The sequence below is a fragment of the Gymnoscopelus braueri genome (assembly GCF_963280865.1).
Source record: "Gymnoscopelus braueri genome assembly, chromosome: 23".
Lineage (NCBI taxonomy): Eukaryota > Metazoa > Chordata > Actinopteri > Myctophiformes > Myctophidae > Gymnoscopelus > Gymnoscopelus braueri.
Genome location: NC_137625.1, coordinates 39854652 through 39878223, shown reverse-complemented (window position 1 = coordinate 39878223; position 23572 = coordinate 39854652). Strand labels below are relative to the sequence as shown.

Below are 23572 nucleotides of genomic sequence, written 5' to 3'. Positions count from 1 at the left end.
ACGACGTCACGACGTGACTCCTCCCCCTCCACCCCCCGCTGCGTTGTTGCCAGGGTTGCCATGTCCGCTCATTATAAGCGACCTTGGACTTGTTTTTCTTTCAAGTAGCTTGTAAATATTTTTAGTTGCGGTTTTTGGGGGCTTGTTTCTCAAGTGTAGTTTCTTGTTTGGGCTTCTTTCCTAATGCTGTTTAAACCAGTGTATGTATTTGTCCTCAGACCCCCCCCCCCTCCCATCTGAAAATATTTTGTGCCAGGGACCCCCATACAAGATTTGTGTTGTTAAAACGTTTAAAAAATGTTCCAAAATCTTTTTTTTTACTCCAAGATTTGTTTTTCTTTTTTATTAATAGTAGATCTACAAGCACACAACGCGTCATTGTGAGCTTGTAGGTCGGCTATTTTACAAATAGCCGTATCCTACAGTCGCTTCTTTTGGGCTTGTTTTCATAGCTTATTTCTCTCCTAAAATATGGCAACACTTGGTTGTTGCTGCTGCTCATCGTAGAGAGCACCGCTCACTCACATACACACACACACGGAGAGAAGGACCGTGAAGAGCTGCAACTTTTCCAGCAACACGCCACCACCCCCCCTTCTTCTCCCTTCCAAAAAAAAAGAGACAAAAAAAAAGACCCAAAAAAAAGAAAAGCTTTCTGGCCAAAAAAATGGCCGCAGTAACAATCGAAGGAGGACCCGGCAAGGAAGATTCCTCCTCCCGGCCGATGGTCGACGCCAACGGCCCGGTGGAGAAGGAGGAGGAAGCCGGCGAGGAGAAGGAAGAAGCGCCGCAGCAGCAGCAGCAGCAGGCCTCCCCGCCGCCGCCACCACCACCAACACAAGAAGAGGAACCACCGGGCGACGACGACACAACGACGGAGCACAAGGGAGAAATGGACGTGAGCGGCGGCGGCGGCGACGGAGGACACGGTGCGACGCAGGAGGAGGAGGAGGAGAAAGAAGAGGAGAAGAAGCCTTCTCCTCCCGCTGTCAAAGACATGGTTCCTCTGAAACCCGACGTTAAGAAAGAGGAGGACGGCGGCGGCGGCGAACAACCGGGAGCAGCGACTAGTCCCGGTCCGGGTCCCCCCGGTCCCGGGCGAGGGGGTTGCCCGAGCGGGGGCACCGAGCCGCCGGTAGAGGAGGAGGGAGGAGACGGTGGCTGCAGCCAAGAACAAAGAGCGGTGGAGGAGAGCGGGTCCTCCTCGCCGCCTCCTCCCGGAGGAGACTGCTGCACAAAGAGCACGGAAAAACCCCAGCATGGTGCTGGCGGAGGTGGTGTAGCTGGTGGTGGTGGTGGTGGAGGAGGCACCAAGAGACGGGCCAGTGTGGAGATCTCCTCCTCGGACGGAGAACCGCTGAGCCGCATGGACTCCGAGGACAGGTTTGTTTGGTACTTGATGATACTTACAAATCCATTTAAATCTGTGAGAGTGTATAGGGTACACTCTCACAGATTTAAATACTTGATAATTAAATCCGTTTAAATCTGTGAGAGTTTGTACCCTATAACCAAATGGACCCGCAAGGGTACATTTGGTTACATAGCGGGTACTGTACACTTTCACAGATTTAAATACTTGATCCTTAAATCCATTTAAATCTAAGAGTTTGTTTTGAGAGTTTATGTACCCTATGTAACCAAATGGACCCGTTACATAGGATACACTCTCACTGCTACACCCCCTCAAAGTTTAAAATCCATTTAAATCTGTGAGAGTGTACCCTATGTAACCAAATGGACCCTTGCGGGTTCATTTGGGTACATAGGGTACACTCTTCATAGTTACACTCTCAAAGTTTCGAACGGATAAACTGAACACTGAGGATTTTTACTGTGTGTAGTCCGTGTACCATTATAAATGTTGACCATCATGGACCAATGACCGTTATCTAGATTTAAGTTTTAGCACGCCGTAGGCCCCCCTATGTGGGTAATAATACAGCTTCACAATGTGCGATGCGTGTCGCTAGAACTTAACAACTAGACATGTAGACAATATATATTGGAATTTGTTGAGTAACATTATTCGCTTTGCAAATTATTATTTTTATTGGCATGTCGGGCTGCAGCATGGTGTGCCCACGGTCGGCGAATGTTTATGAAGATGGTAAAATAGAAATGTTTATAGAGGTGTAATCCCGTGTGATTTCATACTTTGCCAGTGTTTAGATTGGAGAGAGATTTATTGCCACTATTACACACACACAAACAGTGAGATGGAGAGATACGGGGTGCACACAAAGAGAGAGAAGTGTGCAGCGTCCATGAGCCCATGGCTGGGCACTTGTTGCCTGAGGCCTTTAAGGCCACAAGCAGACCAGTCCCACAAAGAACCCCCCTAAAGTCTATAGGAGGAGGCCTTGATTTATAATCTGTTGTGTGGGCAGTGTAGTAGATGAGATTACATTACATCAGTTGGAGGCTATAAGGTCAGATGAGATGTCAGGCCATAAATAAGTCTCTCAAGATCCCAGAGAAACATGTTGTTTTGTAATTGGCAGATAGTTGACTTTGATGGGGAGGACAGCTTCGGTCATCGATCAGGTTTATTTCGTTTCTTTTTTTAATAATAATTCATTAATATTTCATAATTTGAGTCACAACATAGTCTTACAGAACTTGTATTGCTCATCTGAGATTTTTGTATAGCAGATCAAGAGACTTGTATAGGACACACAATAATCTAAAACATTAAGCTCACTCGCTGACACTTGGCTCTTAAGGATAGCTCTCAACATGCTAACCTGTCCTGTTGCTACTGTGCACTAGAGAATTTTTCATTTTCAAATCTTGGATAAAGGATATTTTTTCCTTCCCCGCCATCCACAACTGAGCTTCAAACACAAATTTACACAGTCCACATACGTATATCAGGTCAGGTTTCATATTTGGCAATTGTAATACTCTGCAAAAAGAATCAGTGATTTGTCTTTATGGAGCAGAGTCTAATCTACCATCGTCTTTGGCAGACACAACAGTGCTCAGTGTGTACACATCAACCAGGTCAAGATGGTAGGAAGTGACACGCTGTCTGCTGTGAAACTGGTACCTTAACGCCTACGTTGCTTGCTCATCAGTGCTCTATGATAGTCGAGAGTTTAAAAAACTCAACCAGGAACAAGGGCTCACTAATGGTCTTATTGCCTCTGTTACTTGACAAGATTGTTGTACTTTAACCACTAAAATCCTATATTCTTAGTCAAAGGCACCTAAGTTGCAATTGTATTTGGACCTCTTTTTCTGTCTACACCAAATATCGTTGCCAAAATAACCCCCAGAGAATATGGATTCTGTGGTTCAAGTGGTTAAAATGATCCTTTCACTTTATCCAGGGTAAGAATCCCAGCTATTTAGTCAATGAGTGGCCACAGTGGTTAAGAACTTTCAAAAGTCACCAGCCAACTAAATTAGATTATTTTAGAACAGGACCTATTTTTGTCACTTGAAGTAGGGCTAGATTATTGCTATTATTTATGTTTAGCAGTGGGAGTCTGTCACTAGAATAAATGATGAGGTAGGCCTAACACTAATCTAGGAGAGGATAGTCTTGTGGACAATTCTACAGCTCAGCCAATTTGAGATTAAAACTTGGATCAGGAAGATTTTAGATGACTTGCTGAGCTGGCATTGTGTGTTTATATATAGTGCATTATTTTTATATTACTGCATCCATAGACTGCTCACAGTCACTACCGAATTGTGTAGTTATCAGTCATCAACCGACACCTGTGATGTTTTTCCATGGAGCTGTCAGTTTGACGTGGTACCCTGGTTCTGATACCAATCGTCTTAGTGATTAGTAAGGATGTTAAAAAATATATAGGCTAGGCCTAGTACAGTAATTGATTGTTCTGCATAGTATCATAGTAAATCTTAATGTAATACATTAGTTCAGGAAGCGACCAGGAGGAAGTATGCAACCTTTCCCATACATTTGTCAAAAAAGATGGAGATGTCCACATTTGTGTAAGATGTACCTGTCAGAACATTAGTTTGCTATGGTTGTTCCCAACTACATTAGATGAAGTCAAATCTGAAAGAAAAACGGCCTCTTTCACAATCTGAAAAGCAGCCATAGATCAACAGCTACGTTAGGTTTGCAAAGAAATCTATACAATAGATTGTAGAAGTAGATTTTGTAGCCAGTCAGGCTGTCCTAATTTACAGTACATTTTTCAACCTAAGTGTCCATGCGGTGATCATCACCACCACTACTAGATGAGTACTGTGGGACACTAGAGGGCATATTGTCCATTCTCCTGGGGCCTGAGAACACCATGTACTCTTGCTGAGGGGACTGCGACGCATTGGAGAAAGTCTAAATGCATGGTCATAAAATGGCATAGAAAACTGGGGTGCGTTCAGAAGCTACACAAAAACGGTTGGCATGCTGAATTCAAAAGTATTCTACATTGAGTTGAGTGCATAGGCTACTTCCAATAGATTAGTTGATTCAACCCCACGTAACGTAAAGGGCCTGTTGTGCACACCTCATGTTAAACCCTGTTTTATATTTAGTTGCACGTGGGTGTTGCACACCGAAAGTAGCAGATCTACAAGCTCACAATGTGTGAGCTATACGTTCTGAGCTTGTAGACTCACGTCTTCAGTGTGCGACACTCCCGTCTAATGAAGTATAATTCAGCTTCAGGCTTAAAGGACGACTTCACCCATTTTCAACCTATCTTCATATAATATGTCCTCACTAATGCTCATGATAACATTATACAATTTTTTCCTACTTGGTCTGTGTCTCATAGGAGGGCTGTGGACAGTCCAGAAACCTGTCTACCAGTGACATCATCGTTAGGCAGGATTTTCCCCCCAAAAAGATTACAATTTTTTGATTCAGATTTTTATTAAGGCGAGAACAATGGGATCTATTATTGCATTGCAACTTTCCAGGAATACAAAGCCTGCAGTTTCTATTAGCTTTTGGATTCCCCATCGATGATGTCACTGGTAGACAGGTTTCTGAACTGTCTACAGCCCTCCTCTGAGACACAGACTGATTCGAAAAAAGTTGTACCATTTTATCATGAGCATTAGTGAGGACCAATTATATGAAGATAGGTTGAAAATGGGTGAAGTCGTCCTTTAAGTTGTTTTGGTTATTCTACTCAACGTTATGCTGATTGTGTCATGGCTAGCTCCCTTTCATACTTCAGAATGAAAGCTGCACACTGTGACCAATTCTCAAAAAACTGCAGATTGTTTTAAGTGTAGTACTGATCCAATCCATCACTTTCACAGTAATCAGAATTGTATTTGCGATCACTGGAACAAAAACTATTGAACTCTAATCTGCTTTTCACTAGTTAGCCGTCAGCCCTGTCATTAATCTGTTTAAAGAAAGAACATCAAAGTCAGTTGATTAGTGACCTGCTGATTTGGCAAAAAATATATATTTTTTTTCTTACCAACATCCAATACCAGTGTCTGTGCCAGTGCCTTGCAGTATTGCTCATTTAAACACAGCATGATTCAACCCTACAACATCACTTATCAGCATGCAAATGTTGGAGATTTGTTTTGTTTTTCTTTGATGACTAACATGCTTTAGTTTCAGATTTCAGATCATGCTTTTTGACTTTCCCATTCATTTGATGCACTGGTAGTTCAGTCATACTGATATAGGCCTAGTCACTTAGTTGTTTGCATATTAAGATTCAAAACAGCTTTTCTTCTTGAATCTCTATATCTCTCTGGGGCATGGAAGTGAGTTAATTGTTTGAACAAGTTGGTTGTTTTTCCCCCCTTTCTCTTATTTCAATTCCCAGTATCGGCATCAGTAGCCGACATGGTTTTGATGCTTATCATGAAATATGGAGTTGGGCCGCAGCATTTACACATGAATCTGTTTTAGGTAAGCAGTATGGCCGGATGATGTCATTGTTATTTAGTTGAGCTGTGGGTACACACTTGCACACACTCACTGCTGTATTGGTGTAGGTGGTGCAAGGTGTGATTTAAGGGGAGCAGCAGTTAATCAAAAAATAATCGATTTTCAATTTAGTTTCAATTGGCAAACGTGTAGATCAGCTATTTGTGCACAACACTGCTGTACAACAAAGTATAAAATGGGGATTAGCATCTTTCATTGTGACATTAACAGACAGATGTGAGGACAGTCTGGCTCAGGGTAGGCTGTCAAGGTGATAGAGAGGAGAGATGGGTAGAATATGGTGCATGACATAAGCAGTTCTTAATTTGCACATATATTGTTGGAATGTAGGTATTCAGTTAAAGAGATATATTTACTCACTCCCTGATAAAGGTATGGGGCCAAAACGCATCAAAGAGTTTAACATTTTCAATGGAAGTATGCCAAACTAATAAAGGCATTTTGAATGAAAAGGAAATAATGCTGTTATGCTGTTTTTAAGAGCCATTTGAAGCTAAAAATGAATAAACTGGTCTCAAACCTTGGAGTGACCCAGAAGCCAGTCCAGCCTCGTTTTGGTGCGCACACATAGACAACGACGGATTATTGAACAGAGCAATAATTATAGAAGCATGTCTGCTCTGTACAGTATATCTGGGACCAAGAAAAAGGTAGCGCTTTACCCCGATCACGCTCTCAACTCGACCGTTGTCCCAACTTCCATTACTGCCCCTCTGTCACTCTCTGCTACTTGCTGAATGGAAGCATTTCTCCCCTGCTGTGAATTCCATGGCCCCTCCCCCTACACCTCCTCCACCCTCATCTGTCCTGTTACTTTGTCAGAGAGAGAGCCTGCGTTATTCTTAGTTGCGCGTGTGTGTCACTCAATGAAAGTAGCCAATCTACAAGCTAACAATGCGTCGGGCTGCGACGCATTATAAGCTTGTAGATCTGCTCTTTTCGGTGTGCTACACCGGCGCGCAACTAAGTATAAATCAGGCTTATGGGACAGAATCCTGTTGTGGAGGCAGCTGCAGTCACTCAATAGTAACTTTTGTTTCCCCTCTCTGGCACAGAACAGAGTAGCAGCTGGAGGCCTTTGTGTGTGTGTGTGTGTGCGTGCGTGCGTACGCTCACTCTCTTGCATGCATACACGTTTGTGTAAGACTGGGTGTCTGTGTAGTACGTGAGAGTGTGTCTGTGTGGGTGAAAGTCTGTTTCCGAGGTATCACTCTACATTGAGGCATGTTGTCAGTGTTTCTACCCGCGCCCCACAGAGAGTGCGTGTGTGAGAATGACCCGGCCATATGGTGACCTGCGTCAGCTCTGCTTAACAGACATTTGGGTGTCGTCAGTGCTACATACGAACAGGGTGGGAAATTAGCGGCAGCCACAAGTCCCAGTGCTTGTGGGTTTGGTCTGTGGCTTGTCAGTTTGTCAATTTGTTCAAATCCCCAAATTACCGTGACCACGAGTTCAAAAATAAAGACCAATTCTCTGGGAAACATAGAACAGCTGGTCTGGTAAAATGAGATGAAAGCATCGACAGGCTATGTCTTCTGCACATATCTTGGCTGCTGCTGCTGCTGCAGACGATGATGTACGGTAGTCATGTCGTCGCTGTCAGGTATAAACGTTGTATGTCAATACCGTTGCCTCTCAGGAAATGGAAAAGAAAAAGAAACCTGTGCGCCAGTGTATCCAAATTAGTTATTTGATCTCAAGCTGTTGTTAATACCTTTTCATTGGATCGATATTTATAAAACCAACAGGCACACTTAACCACTTTCAAAATGTTTCAAAACTAGTGAAAATAGCTGATCTACAAGCTTGATGCTTTGTGAGCTTGTAGAGCGCATTTTTTCGCTACTTTTGTGTGACACTCTTAGTTGTACTACAAAGTAGGGCATTATTTACGTTTAAAAAAAAACATAAAAAGTTGGAATATCGATATACAAGGTTTCTGCCTGACAGCAACAATGATGCTTTTGTTTTGTTTCTCTTAACACACAGTCTTACTATTTTCACTCTCTCTTCCATATTTTGGTGCCATGGATTGACCACCAGCATCAGCAGCACACTGATGGACATGGAGAGCACGGCGTCCAGCGGGCGCTCCACGCCAGCCATGATGACGCCGGCCATGATGAACGGAGGCGGCAGCGGGGGCTTGGTCAGCGGTCCAGGGTCCACGACGGGCTCGGTGACGGGGGGCTCGAAGACCATGGTGGGCTACACCTGCTGCTGGGACAACTGCCTGCTCCTGTTCCCCAGCAGCCCCGACCTGGCCGAACACATCAGGTCCATGCATGTGGACGGACAGAGAGGAGGGGTATGTTTGTCTCTTCCATAATAGTTCTTTTTATTTTATTTTGTATATTATGACAAGACAAGGGTTAATACAGTACAATGCAGTAGACTTGGAAATGTGTCCGATACTCCTTATTTGGACGTATCGGAATCGGAGAGTACACCAGTCTATGCACCGATCCGAGGGGTTGACACTAACGGTTGCCCGACTGCCCATGGCAGGTAAATAAAACAAAAGTTGCCCACGTTTGAGTGGGCACGCAACTGTCTTTAGTTCGCTATAAACACAACACGAGATATATCTGTCTAAACACCTGAACGTGGCTAGAGTGCTCCGTCTCCTCTCTCTCGCTCGCTCTCGCCCTCTCTCTCTCTCACACACACACACACACACACACACACACACACACAAGCCACACGCACACTCTCAACGTGCAGTGGCTTTTTGTTGCTATGGTGTACAGCTACAGTTACCTCCACAACATATTCTAGGATCCTACCATCAGTTCAGGCCGTCAGAGGATATCGTCGGTGTCCAGGACCAACCAGCTAACTCCATTTTCAGCTTCTTTTTTTTCTCCATAAATCAACGCTATTGAACACCCTTTACGTCTGTGTAAAAAAATTAACATTTGAACCAATGAAAAGTATTAAAAAGCGCCACTGACAAAACCTCCCAACTCCATTGGATCCTCAAACTGTCGGTCAACACCACGCAACTCCCCCCCTCTCCTCTACTGCTGCCTTTGCACAGCACAGAGCAGAGCGCGCTGCGCAGTGAGAGCAGAAGCAGCATGTAAACAAACTAAGCGGTAGGGTTTTTCTCCCCGTAGTCTGTTAAAACTATGCAGTGTACCTGTTTATCAAACTTAGCACTGACGCTAATTTCATGAAAACAAGTAATTCTATTTCTAAAATCTATGAAGTGTTTAATGAGGAGAGCAATGTGACAAGAAGAAAGGAGTTCATAGCATTTCTGTCGCGCTAGTTCTACTCAAACTCCAAACTCTGTGAACCCCTCTTTGCAGAAGTTATTGTAATATTTAAAGTCCTGTTTATTATTGTAGGCCTATATAATAAGTGTCATGAAGCATCAGGGCATTAATTCACACGTTGTGATGCATTGTGAGCTTGGAGATCCATTGTTAGCTTTTGGGAATTTAGACCCATTTGAAACCTCTCCCTCAGCAGCGGAGCTATTGTCAGCTGTTCGGACTCCTAACTCCACTTCAGCTGGATTTCTGTTCGTACGAAACTCCACTTGCACTGGATTTGGGTAAAGTGGTGATAATATAATGACACATGCAAGTATCTGACAATATATAAAGTCACTATACCAACTTTGATGAGGCAGTATTGCTTTGTTTTAAAAATATAAGGTTTACTTCATTTCCTGAAAAACCTATATTTTGAGTGTTTTGGAGTTAGCTGGTTGCAGCTGGAGGAGGCGCTCAGCTCCGAACTCTCAAAAATCCGTACTTGGCTTACCGATAACAAACTGTCACTACACCTTGGGAAAACTGAATCCATTCTCTTTGGGACCAAACATTCCCTCAGACAGATGGATGTAAATGATTTCAAGGTCAAAGTCGATGACACAATTATCTCTAGCAAAGAAGAGATTACCTATTTGGGTTGTGTACTTGACAAATACCTGACAGGTGATAGCATGGCTACAAAGGTGGTCAAAAGAGTAAACCAGAGAACCAAATTTATGGGCAGAGTTTCCTCTTTTGTCAACCCTCAGGCCCTCAGGACCCTCTCTGGGGCCCTGATTCAACCACTTTTTGACTATGCTTGCACCTCCTGGTACTCCAACACCTCAGTGTCACTGAAGACTAAGCTTCAAACCTCCCAAAACAAACTGATTCGGCTACTCCTCGGATTGGGGCCCATGACCCACCTTTCTCCCACCCATTTTGCCAGCCTAGGCTGGCTCAGGGTGGAAGACAGGGTTAAACAACTAAAAATGGGACTGGCCTTCAAAATTGTAAATGCAAATTTGCCCGATATGCCCCCAATTCCCGCATATCTGAGTAAATACCTCCAAAAGGTTAGCGACACCCACAGTCACAATACCAGAGGGAGCGTTAACAACAATTTGGTACCACCCACCCATAAATCAAACATGGGCAAATTCTCCTTCTACAGCACTGCCACCCAGGATTGGAATAGTCTAACTCCATCCCTCAAAAAATGCAGTTCGCTGGGCTCATTTAAAAGAGCCTTAAAAAATCACCTTTCAGGAGGCCAAAGGTGGAGGTAGTACCATTTTCCCGTTAGACAGCAGACCCCCCCCCCCTGTTCTTGTACATATTTTTTTTCCCCTCTTTTTAATTTTTTTTGTTGTACATAGTGTTATATATTGTTTTTGGCTGTTTATTTTGTAATGATATTTGAACTGTGGTGCCACTATATATGCCTATGAATTAAATACCAAGGCCCTCATTGGAAACAAGTCCGCAAGGACTTTTATGAACGGACCTGTTAGACAAAGTATTTTAAATGTAACTGTGCTGTTTTACATTTTTTGCCTAATAAAATATTCAATCAATCAATCAAAGCAGAGATATAGAGTTAGTTCATGTTGTGTCGTAGATGTCCAACTTTCATTTCATCATGTAGTGCAAATAATCAAGAGAGAAATTACTAGATATGTCCGACTTCCACTGAGACAATGTTGAGGGGGAAGATCTGTTAGTCTCTGTCTAAAGGCCCGTACGCACCAAGCACTATAACTATAAAAAATATCGTTTTAAAAGTCCAGTGAATTGCAGTGTTCACGCCACAACTATAACAAATACAATGGTGAACGATATAGTTATCGTTATAGTGCTCAGTGTGAGCACTATATCTTTCAGTTCAGAGCTTCACTTTGTCCCATATGGGGAATTAGGATTTCAGATATTTATATATATGTTTTATGTTTTTAAACATTTAAGCCTGATGTCATCATCATGTGACAATAATGGGTATATACAAGCTCACGACGCGTCACGTTGAGATTATAGATCTGTATGAATTGAACCTCGATTTTGAGAATTGTGACACCCATTGACACAAGCACCCTCATCATATTGCTCATAAATTGCTTCCAATGCAAATCACTTTGATTTTGTAGTCTAATTTAGCAAAATGCTCACATGCCTATGAACCGAAACACCTCCTCCTGGGGCATGATAAATTTGATTGAATTCTTAAGAAAACAACCTATCCCGTTACAGAGTTTCAAAGCCAAATCAAGATCAAGATATATCACATCCCCTTGCCCTTTCTTTATCCAAGGGCTTTTGAGCAGCACTATATCTGTGTTGTGTCTCGCCTTCAAAGTCAAACATCGTAGACTACGCCTCCGAGGGGGGGGGGGGGGGGTATATAAGCCACAAATAGCTGATCTTCTCTATAGATCTAGATCGGCTATTTTTTGCGAAGACATTTGGTGTAGACGAGAACAATGAAAAGTACAGAGCCGACTCAGGTTCAGTTTACTAGTCTAGAGGGTTATCAGATTTGACTGATATTCCTTTCCCATTTTCCCTGGCAGATTGAATAACGATGATGTATTTTATTTGTATTGCACTTTTTACTCACAGGGAATCTCAGAGTGCAAAAGGAATAGGTTTACAGTCGTTGTGACATTTCCCCCCCCCACTTGCTAAATTGTATGTGTGTGTGCCTCTATCTTCCAGGTGTTTGTGTGTCTGTGGAAGGGCTGTAAAGTGTACAACACACCGTCCACCAGTCAGAGCTGGCTCCAGAGACACATGTTGTCTCACAGCGGAGACAAACCCTTCAAGGTGAGAGCCCCTCCACTTCCATCACACATCGTTGGTGTCAGGTGGAAACCTTGTATGTCCAAATTCCAAAACCATTGCTTTTCAGGAAATGGAAAAATGGAGCCAGTTATTATAGTTCTAGTTATCTAGACTTGACCATTTTCACTTTCACTTTAAAACCCTTTCAAAAACTGCAGATCTACATGCTCACAAGTCGCTGTGAGCTTGTAGATCGGATATTTTCGTTCATTTTGTGACACTCTTGTACAAAGTTGGCTTTAAAGGTAGGGTAAGTGATATTTTTTGGTTAAAACAAAAAGTTTTTAAATAATTATTGTAATCATTGCTATATCAGGCTTATGGGATAGAATCCTGTTGTGGGACAGAATCCTGTTGTTGTGTTTCATTAACTAATCACTTTTAACGTGTTTTTAATTGAGTAAGTTGCTCTGATGAAGACCAAGAATGCCTAGATTGTAAATGTAATTTTCTGAGTGTTTGAGGCAAAATAAAAAGTGAGAACGCAACGGCACTTTGACGTTTTCACTAGAGAGTGTTGTCGTGTTAGAGTGTTAAACGTGGCCTAAGACTGAGGTTATGTGTTGTGCTTTATGTGCCAGTAAGGAGGCGAGCAGCCGTGGCAGGCGCCTGAGTGACGACTGGTCAATACCGGAGAATAGGGAGTTGCAATAATCCAGTCTAGAAGACGTAAAAGTATGGATTGCCATCTCCAGCTGTTTAGGTGGGAGATAGGGTTTAACCGTGGCTAACAGTCGTAGTTGAAAGAAAGTACTTTTAACAACGGAGCTTATGTGTTTGTTGAAGGTGAAGGTACTGTCAAAGATGACACCAAGAGACATGGATTCTCCTGTTACTGAACAAACACTGAATAGCAATGAGTACTATCAGAATATAGAGCTATTTAACATTTATTTTAACCAAAGCAAATCACTTACCTTTACTTTACGGGGGAAAAAAACATAACAAGTTGAAACATACATACAAAGTTTCTGCCTGATGGCAACAATATATAGTTGGCATGTAATGAATAAATCACCTGTTACCTCTCATCTGTGTATAAATTACCTGTTACCTCTCATCTGTATATAAATCACTGTTTACCTCTCTGTCCTCCTACAGTGTGTGGTGGGGGGGTGCAATGCCACCTTTGCCTCCCAGGGGGGGCTGGCGCGCCACGTGCCCACCCACTTCAGCTCCCAGGGCTCGTCCAAGATGGCTAGCCAGGGCAAGGTGAAGGAGGAGTCTCCGTCCAAGGCGGGCCTCAACAAGAGGCGAAAACTCAAGAATAAACGTCGGCGCTCCCTACGTATGTATCATCACTTTCACCTAGGCCTGTCACAATTATGACATAATCGCCTAATAATCGCAATTACTAGAGATATTCTTGACATCTCGTCAGAATCGTTTCCATTCATATGTACAAATTAATCTGATTTACAAGCTCACAACGTAGTGAGCGTGTAGATCTGCTATATCTGCTATTCTTGAAGATCTGAAATCAGTCTGGTTGTGGCCAGACGGTGACGTCACAAAGTTAACCGTCAAATCCTCAGTGTTGGTTTTATTATCTCAGAAGAGTGTACAAATGTAACCATGTTACATTTGTACACTCTTCTGAGTTTCATTAACTAATCACTTTTAACGTGTTGTTAGTTGAGTAAGTTGCTCTGATGAAGACCAAGAATGCCTAGATTGTAAATGTAATTTTCTGACCGTCTATTTAAAGGGAAATCAAGTTTACTCTAATGCAATTTAGAAGAACTCCCTGAAACACCGCATTTGTTTACTAGTTTTGAATTTAAAAAGAGTGACTGAGATTTTGAGACGGTAGGAGCAGTTATTGATTTGAATTGCCAAATGCCAATGCGATGAAACCTATTGTAGATAACTCGAAAACTGTGCTAATGTTAAACTTGCATGGTGTGATAGATAACGACGGATCTGTTGGATTCTGTGACATTACTGTTTACCCAAAAGTTAAATTCAACATCAGCTCGGGAAAATCAGATAGGCTCCATGGATTTGACATGCAATTGTTGGACATCTTAGAACACACGATTTCCTACAACTGGACATTGACTGGACGTCTTTTCCCCTTAACGCATAACCGTTTTTCACATTGTTTTTAAGAAATGTTGATTTGGCCCACACTTGCCTTGACATGCCTGTAAGCCTGCATACATGAATGTACTAGCTCAGACCATACCTCCTCACTGCTTCTAGATTAGCACTGTGTCATTTTGCCCACTTTGACCTAGCCTCTTTGGTTTGTGTGTTTTTTCCAGCCCGACCCCACGATTTCTTCGACGCCCAGACTATGGACGCCATCCGTCACCGAGCCATTTGTCTCAACCTGGCTACGCAGATCGAAGGCCTAGGCAACGGACACAGTGTCGTCTTCCACAGTACAGTACGTTCACACACATGCAAACACAAGTATACAACTCTTAAGCCACAGCCTGTACATATACACACAGTATCCCACGTATTCCTGAGGTTGTGACTGTGCTGCAGACTTGGTGTAACAATATTAAAAAAACACTATAATATGTGATAGTAGCACCATAACAAGTACATAAGATGATATTAATCATATTTAACGAATAACGATACAAAAAAAGAAAAATTATTTAACTGTAGGATTCAACTTTTGATTTCCTATTTCCCTGTCATAACATCAGCTGCGACTGTTCTGAGTAGCTTGTGAAGTGTGACAGGACCACATTGGAAACTAGAAAAGTAGCTTTCCACCAAGCCAGGTTGCCTACCCAGGCAGGTTGCCTACCCCGCAGAATTTGGTAGTCAGTCATAGCCTATTGGAATGGAATATGGAGTGGATGTGTGTTGCTCATAGATTCAATTATGGCCAATCAAATGATCTCCTTTCATTAGTGAGCTCGGCACAACGGGCGTACTGACTGCTGGCCACAGTGTCATGGAAGAAAAGCCTCAGAACCTCAAATCCTATAGACTCATCTCCCTCCTGGCTACCAATCTGTGGAGTAAACTCCCCACTGCAGTCAGAACTGCAGACTCGCTCCTAATTTCCCACCGTAGTCTGAAGCCTCACCTCTTCAGACTCCACCTCAGCCCCCTAGCAACCTCTTTCGATAGATAGTACTATCCAGATGTACAGTATCTTGGTCACTTGTTCTCATGGTTTTGTTACTTAGGTTTGTTTTTGTGTTGACCACAAATGTTAAGAATGTTATTTAGATAGCATGTTGTATGGACAGATGGACAGATGCTGAGTTCATTGTTTACCTGGTATCGCAGTTTCTTTGAGGCACAAATGATTTCTCTCAGCACTCTACCTATGTGTCTACCGGTATTTACATTTTTGTTCGTTGAATAGAGTTCATGCTTACTCAGCTGATTATGATCTTGCACTTGTAATTTCCATTGAAAGTATTTTTGTTCATAAGCGCCCCATCGTTTTTGTAGTATTCCTTGAGAAGAGAGAGCATAGAGGTACAGTGAGAGCAAAGGGAAGATATTTAAAACATTGAATGGAACAAATAAAGATATGCTGTATATTTAGGATGTTAGCATCATATGCAGGTGTGTACATGTTATCTAAACAGCATCATATGCAGGTGAAAAATGTTTCTTAAGGTGCTGTTTCAAGTCCAGTTTGTGCAGTGTGGGCGGTAAAAAAAAGAGCATGTCCATGGTGCTGAATCATCAACAACTAATTTACAGCACCTCAAACAGACTGCCAAGAGCAGATAATGGAAAATGATCTCGAGAGGAAATAACAAAAAATAATAAGATGCGGTGGATACAACACTGGTCCTATGAGAAGCGCTTCACAGTGGTGTGAGAAACACTTCAATTATGTGAAGCGATGAGAGAATCCTTTTGCTGGAGGATTTTGGCTGCTTTGTAGAGGATGGAGACATCAATAGATGTGTTGTTTTTTCCCTGGTCATCGTCAAAAAGGCACCAGCCGCGATTTAATCATACTAATTTGATGTCTGGAATTGGGCTTCTAATACTCTCCGCCAAGGCATGTGGTGTTAGTTGCATTTGATGTCTGGAAAGCCCAGATCAGCAATGTGCTTGTCATAGATGGCTGTCAAGTAAGACATTGTCAATGATTCTCCTGAGCAAAGATACATGAATCCACTTAACTCATTCATTGACCTCTGATGGCCTTTTAGTTTAATCATGTCACATCCAACAGTTTCTGCATGTTGATTCCAGGGACGTGGCACATTAGCATATTCATGAGCGGTTATTCCTGCACGCTTGGCATAATGGCATAATTATTAATAGATCCTGGAATTGTTAATGAGGGCACAGTTCAAGATACTATAAATCTCCTTTATAGATGTTTTTTTGGATGAGAAAAGCACTTGACTGGGGCATTATTGATCAAACATTTATATTTCTGACCAAGTTTGGATGTTTGAACTGCAACTCTATAGAGAAAGGGCGTAGGGAGGAGTCGAGGAGGAGTCTAGCTACCAGTGACGTAGTTTGGCGGCCATCTTAGCTAGGGTCGTATCAACAACAACATTGACAGTTACTCATAACGTGTCCTGAACGCACAGTCTGTGTAAAGTCTACAACACATACACACACAATACGTGACAGAGACATACCATACAGAGAGAAGCTGAACTCGGACGCAAAGGCACGCTACCTGGAAAAAATTACATCTGTGCCCCAGATCATGTAATGACAGTGTGCCCAGTCAGAGTCACAATCATTCATTTCATAGACTGGTGCACCTGAACCGAAAATAAAATATTGTCATCTTGAGTACTGATTATTTATATATTATTATTGATATTATTAGCGAAGTATTACTATTATTATATTGTTCATTCATTAATCATTGAGCTAGTAAGTGAACGGAACGGAACCTGTGTTGCCAGATTTTGCGAGAGAAATAAGCAACCAGGTCTATGAAAACAAGCCCAAAAGAAGTGGCTTAGTGACATCGGCTACTTGAAAATAGCCGATCTACAAGCTCACGTGAGCTTGTACATAGGCTATTTAAAAATAACTCTTGCAATAAAATAAAGAATACTTGTTTTTGTTTTTTTACATTCTAACAACACAAATGCTCCCTGGCACAGAACATTTTCATGGAAATATTTGAAAACCACTGGTTTAAATAAAATAAAAAAAAATTGTAAGCAAGCCTAAATAAGCAAGAACACTTTATAAATAAGCCACACAAAAAACGCAACCCGCAACTACCAATTTTACAAGCAACTTTACAGAAAAAGTTCTGCCCAAAGTCGCTTATAATAAGCCGACATGGCAACGCTGATTCTCATCCAGACTCGGTCTCATCAACACAACATGTTTATATTTTTATTGTGTGCTGTCATGCTTGTTTGAGCACAGGTAGAGAGCCTAAATGTGTTTGTTTCATTGTATTTAAGATATTCGATATAAATTAATTTTTTTTTAATGCCAGATTTAGCTAATACGGCCGTAAACGTCCCATTCAAACTGCTAGCTTAGCCACTAGCCACTTAATCTCTCAAGAACAGATTCTGCACTGCGTTGGAATCTGTCGGGGAGGTTCGTCATAACGTGTGCGCATTCAGATCAGGAAGCAGGCCGCGCTTTACCCAATCAAATGTAGTGGGCGGGATTCACATGTCCGTCGATCTTTCCCCCTCGAAACAAACCCAAACTAATTTAACAATAGCGTCCGCGGAGCAGACAAAACCACGGAAAGATATTCACATTTTAACTTACTCTTTCATCATAGAAACAAGTGGGCTTATAACCAAAACGATCCATGTTCTCTGGGAGAAGTGGTGTTAGTGTTCCGTGTAGAAATATTGTTAGTGGGAATGAAAACATAGTGGCACCCACCGGAAGTGAAAGCTGAAGGCAGACCTCTAAACCCCGGTTTCCTTGCGCACTGGTGTCACGTTTTCTTCCGCCCAGAGCCAACAGACATAGAACAAACAGCAGAGGTCGCTGTTTTTCATTTTCAGTTGGATTTGGGTTCCCAGATTGCTAGCCACTTAGCCGGTGCTCTGCTCTCTGCGACTCAGCACAACAGATGTTTATATTTTTATTGTGTGCTGTCATGCTTGTTTGAGCACAGAAGCATATGTGTTAGAGATTATACAAGTTAGATATAGATAGAAGAGAGATGGAAGATAATGTACACCGTCTACACTTGCTGCTTGCTGAACAACGAGCACAGGACTACAGCGCGACCAGATAGATAGAAGAGAGATGGAAGATAATGTACACCGTCTACACTTGCTGCTTGCTGAACAATGAGCACAGGACTACAGAGTGATGTACCAGGATGTACCAGCGTGACCAGATAGATAGTAGAGAGATGGAAGATCATGTACATTGTACACCGTCTACACTTGCTGCTTGCTGACTACAGAGTGGTGTACCAGCGCGACGAAACAAGCCTAGCGCTAATGGCGGCCAAAGTGGGCGGAGTTAACGGAGCCTCGAACCTGTGACATAGCTACGCCCGTAGTCTATATTAACTGTTACACCCTTACAAGATGGGACCCTACTTCATGGTCATTCACTTTGACACCAGCAGGGAAAGTCAGTCAGCCAGTCAGCCATTCTTTTTTTTAGAATGTTGGCCAGAGGTTCATAAACGGGCACCATGTTCAGGCAGAAACCAAAACATAATAACAACTCTTAATTAAGTATAAAGCGTGGAGCCAGAATTGTTCATCTTGTGTCTATAAATAAATGTGCCTCGCTGATCTTTCCATCCAGGTAATAGCCAGGAGGAAAGAAGACTCTGGAAAAGTGAAGGTCCTCTTACACTGGACACCTGAAGACATGTAAGCCAAGGCTCCAACTAATGATTATTCTCTTAGTAATTATTCTATAGATTTTTGATCAATCGAATAATCGAGAAGCACTTTTTTTTTCTCCCCTTATTTTTTTCATATGTCATAGAATCAACGAAATCGATTAGTCTGATTAACGACTTAAGCCTTATTAACCCTTTAAGACCTGGAACGCATCTGTGTCATTTTTAGATTTGAGCTAAAAAGCATTATTTTACACTTTGGCTATTCAAAAATAGCAGATATACAAGCTCATAGCGTGGCACCGAGTGCCGCGCTATGAGCTGGTAAGACCTGCTATTTTTGCAAAACTTTGAATATATATATTTTTACAGCAAACATTTGTAACTCAAGTCTTTGCTTCTGGGGGGTCCCTGGAAAAAAATATTTTGAGATGAGGGGCTGCGGCCAAATACATATCATTTTGACATGAAAAAGTTTGAGAACCACTGAAATGGCAACATACCTTTTTTTTTAAATAACTGATTTAGAAGACATTTTCTAGTTTGTAGTTTATGTTGAGCGATATTTTTGAGCATTAAAAAAATTGAATTTTAAACTCTATCCCCAAATTGATGATTTTATTCAAATGTGTATATTTCTTTAATACTGTATATTATATTCCTCTGTCTCAGTATGCCAGATGTGTGGGTGAATGAAAGCGACAGGCCACAGCAGAAGACCAAAGTGGTGCATTTATCCAAGCTGCCCACAGACACGGCTGTACTGCTAGACCCCAACATCTACAGGTGTGTGAGAGTGTGATTTTACTGACTTATCATAACAGAGGAAAAAAAACGTATTTTGTACCTTCTGTAAATCATTATTTCTGTGTAGTTAGCGGTCAACCTAGCCGTGTTAGCTCCGGAATATCCCCCAAAACAAAAACGACAGCATTTCTATTGTAAAATGAGCTACTCAAGACAACTCAGAATACCTGCTTAAGCAGCCCCCCCCCCTGTCAGATGTACTGTAAACCAATGGTTCTCAAACCTTTTCTTGTCAAGGACCCCAAAAAGGATATGCATTTGGCCGCGGACCACCATCTAAAAATATTTTGTTCCAGGGTCTCCCAGAAGCAACATGAGTTACAAATGTTCGCTTTAAAAAATATATATATTCGAAGATGCACAAGTTTTCACGATTTTTCAAAAATAGCAGATCTACAAGCGCAGCACTCTATGAGCTTGTATATCTGAAAATTGTAATAGCCAAACTATAAACTAATATGGTTAAAATGATTGTGACACTATAGTAACACATTTTGCTGGGGACCCCACTTTGAGCTGTAAACTTCTGACACAAGTTGAGGCCCCCCCACTTGTCCGCTGGTGGTGTTACATGTTAACCACTTAAGCCCTCTATACTTCTCGTACACCGAATAGTGAAAATATCCGGTCGACAAACTCACAGCTAAGTTGTAGATCTGCTATTTCTCCTGTTTTTGAAACTTGTTGAAAAATGTTTTGGCCTCAATCTCATATCACATTGAGAACATACAGTGAGAACATACAGTGGATAAATTGAAGTTATTATTTTGTGCAAAATGTTGCCAGCTTTTGGACTACTTCCAAACAGACATGGCCAAATGCCCCTCCTGTGATCTTTTGCACCCACCCAAGGGGGGGGGGGCTGGCCCCAGGTTGAGAACCACTGCCATAGGACATTGAAACATCAGAAATTACATTGGCAGACATGGTGTTTTTTTTCCACTGATATCTGACTCTTATTTTATTTCCAGGATGTTCTTCTAATGAGGTCCCGAGAACGTACCAATGTCACATCCTGCTATCTCGACCAATGAGGCGAGGCCCCTCCCACCTTTGTCCTCGTTGTAAATGCTTCCTACCGCTCTTCCACCATGACCGTCAGATGCCCCATCCCACCAAGAACGACGCGTGTCTCTTCGTGAATCATTTTCCCTGGATCTGTGAAAAATCTCCCAAAATCTCTTACTGGCAAGTTTTGGAGGGGGAAGTGTTGCTTCTATGTTTTAGGTCAGTGGTTCTCAAAGTGGGGTCCGGGGACCCCCAAGGTTCCTTGAGAGGGTTTCAGGGGGGTCCCCAGTTAAATGTTAAATGATGGATAGTTAGGAACCAAATGGACTCTTACAGGTCTGTAACTCTGAGAGTGTACAAATGGAAACAAATGGACCCTCAATGCGTTATGGGGGTCCTTGAAAATAAAAAGTTTGAGAACCACTGTTTTAGGTAACGCTACTAGACTTAAGAGCTAACTGAAGCAAGGTGTAACTGACGATATTGTAGAGACCTAGACATTTGTAGAAAAACCTGTCTTTGTAAATACTTTTGAAGATTTGTAATATATTTTTGTACTTTGAAATTTTACTGTAATGTAGATAGTCCTCTTTTTCTGCCAAACTTTTTTTTTCTTTAATTAATAGATGTTCTAAAAAATGGTAACAACATTGCGTGTGCGTATAGTTGACTGGTTTGACGTCTTTTTTTTATAATTCTCGCTGCTTTTCTTTGTATTTCTTTAAGCAACAGATCATATTCTGGCACCAAAACTGGATCTCTTGTTTTTTAAATCAAAGCACTGGTCAGAATTCCAGGTCACGTATGAACCCTGTGCAAGACTCGGACGAGCTGTTCCAACCCAGTGGTTGAAGCTTGCTTGCAAGTTGGCCACCATTCCACAAACAGCGAAAATAACATGATTTATTTTTCTTTCTTAACTCATTGACTGCCAGAGTTAAAACGTCGTCTATAGCTGCCCTTGCCAGCGTTTTCACTAACCTTTGAAAAAACATACAATATTTTTCTTCACAATGATCCACCCGCCGATCGCTTTAAAAGACGTTTGTGCCGCCGCAATAATCCCTTCCATAGTTATTGGCAGTTGAATGTAGCTTGTTTTCGCCAAAAAGCAACAGAAAGCAGAGAAAATAAGATTTTTATAAATGCTATAATACTAAACGAAACCAGCTCTATTTTGTTGTGATCACTTGATCTTTGGCTGTGCTCCTCATCATCATCATCATGATTCACAGGCTGCGGAATAGCGGCCTCTAGTGTAAACCATTGAAAACACCACACACTCGTCAATTCATGCCGCGTGAGCCTTGGGGCGTATTGACGAGTACACTCGTCAATGGCAGTCAATGAGTTGATAAACATGCGACTGACAATTAGCTAATACTTTTCCATCCCCCCCCCCCCCCCCCATCGGAAGTTGGTTAGTTCATTAGTGCCTGTAATAATTGTTCACTGTATCCCAATGTGACCACGGTGCTCTCGTAAAAAGGAACAAGATCACGGAGACCTAATCTGTAAATATCGCGCAGGGTGTGGTGCATTATGGGATGGGCCAGGAAGGAACTACTGGATATGACATCAGTGGAAGCCGCAGACTGAAGGCCAATGAATGCTCCTTACAACGTCGGAAAGTCTTCCGGTTCGGACGGGCTTTCCGAACTGTAGTTCAGAGAGTCGGGACATCTGGAGGCGCACGAGTTCCGAGAGAAGGTTCTGAGATAGCCCAACAAAAGTTCTGAATAACGTCAATTTGTAGTTCTATCACCTACCTTTCTGAAGAAAAGTTCGGACGTCGAAAGGAGTATGTACCGGGTTTGACTCTGAGGGGCCTACATGCTTTGTGAACATGGTTCATTGTACATACAGTATATGTGATAGGAAGGTAGCTTTTCAGTGCATGAGAATAATATGCTCGCATCCATAACTCTCTGAGCTCTGCATCTGCTTGGGGGCTGAAATTAATCTCTTGGCTCTGCTTCTGTCTAAAGCCTGATGTGCCCTGTTGTTAGATTGAAAATAATTTATTTTAGACGCGCGGCAGAGTATATAAATTAGGCTTGAATGTTGTAGTGGATGTCACCTCACTCATACTGCTTTTAATAACTTTGATCAGGGTGACTGACCATATTCACACATTTTCTCTTACAACATACTCCAGTGTGACATAAGAGCAAAATGTTGCTGTGTGTATATGCTCAATGAAGTCGTGTGCTCTTGGTGTGCGTTTCTGTTATCTACAGTGTGCTAACAATAGGCAAATAAGGAACAGTATTACTATTTCACTCCGCTGTTTGCCGTCTGTCTGGGTAGCCTTTTGCATGTTAGAGCACAGAGAGTAGAGACTAGGGGGTAATAATGTCACTCCAACTTTGAATTCTGTCAAAACAGGAAGTAAATTCTTTGGGTATACATACGTACAATTGAGAGTAACCATTCTCAGTACAGCAGGACAAAGTCAATTGATCAATCCCATCCCAGATACTATCCTGATGTGTGTGTGTGTGCGCGCGTGAGTGTGTGTGTGTGTGTGTGTGTAAAAATATGTGAGGTAATTATGCTCTGGCTTTTTGAATAAAACTGAAAATGAAATGTAACTTATTTTGTTTCTCATTGTTTTCATATTTTTCTGCCTACGATTGTGACAGTGACTCATCATACACACACAAAGTGATGTAAAGTTCCACATTTTCCATGTACAGAGCTAACTGACATAGTTAAGTCTGACATCGTGGACTCCATATATGGATATGGCTGAATCATAGTGACAAAGATGATCCCCAGAATCAACACTCTCCAAGACTTCATCTTAAAAGACCTTTGACTAATTCCAGAATTCGCCACCCTCTGTTCTAGCCCCTGGTATTTGACCTTACAACGTAGATACTTATGCGTTATACAGATAGAATTAAGCAGGTAGACATAATGCTAAGCCACCGCTTTAGAGTGTGTGTTCAGTAACAGGTGTCTCCTTGCTTCTCCAGCTCTTGGATACAC

At 42.0% G+C, this 23572-nt stretch overlaps 1 protein-coding gene across 1 annotated transcript; it reads left to right on the top strand.

The window, feature by feature from the left end:
* The first annotated feature begins 524 nt into the window (after window positions 1-524).
* On the top strand, window positions 525-23161 carry aebp2 (AE binding protein 2). Its single transcript, XM_080421505.1, has 8 exons — window positions 525-1383; window positions 7955-8219; window positions 11887-11994; window positions 13114-13300; window positions 14280-14404; window positions 18724-18791; window positions 19436-19549; window positions 20542-23161. Exons 1-8 carry the CDS (start codon window positions 668-670, stop codon window positions 20552-20554), a joined length of 1596 nt encoding a protein of 531 aa, XP_080277631.1. The 5' UTR covers window positions 525-667; the 3' UTR covers window positions 20555-23161.
* The last annotated feature ends 411 nt before the right edge of the window (window positions 23162-23572 follow it).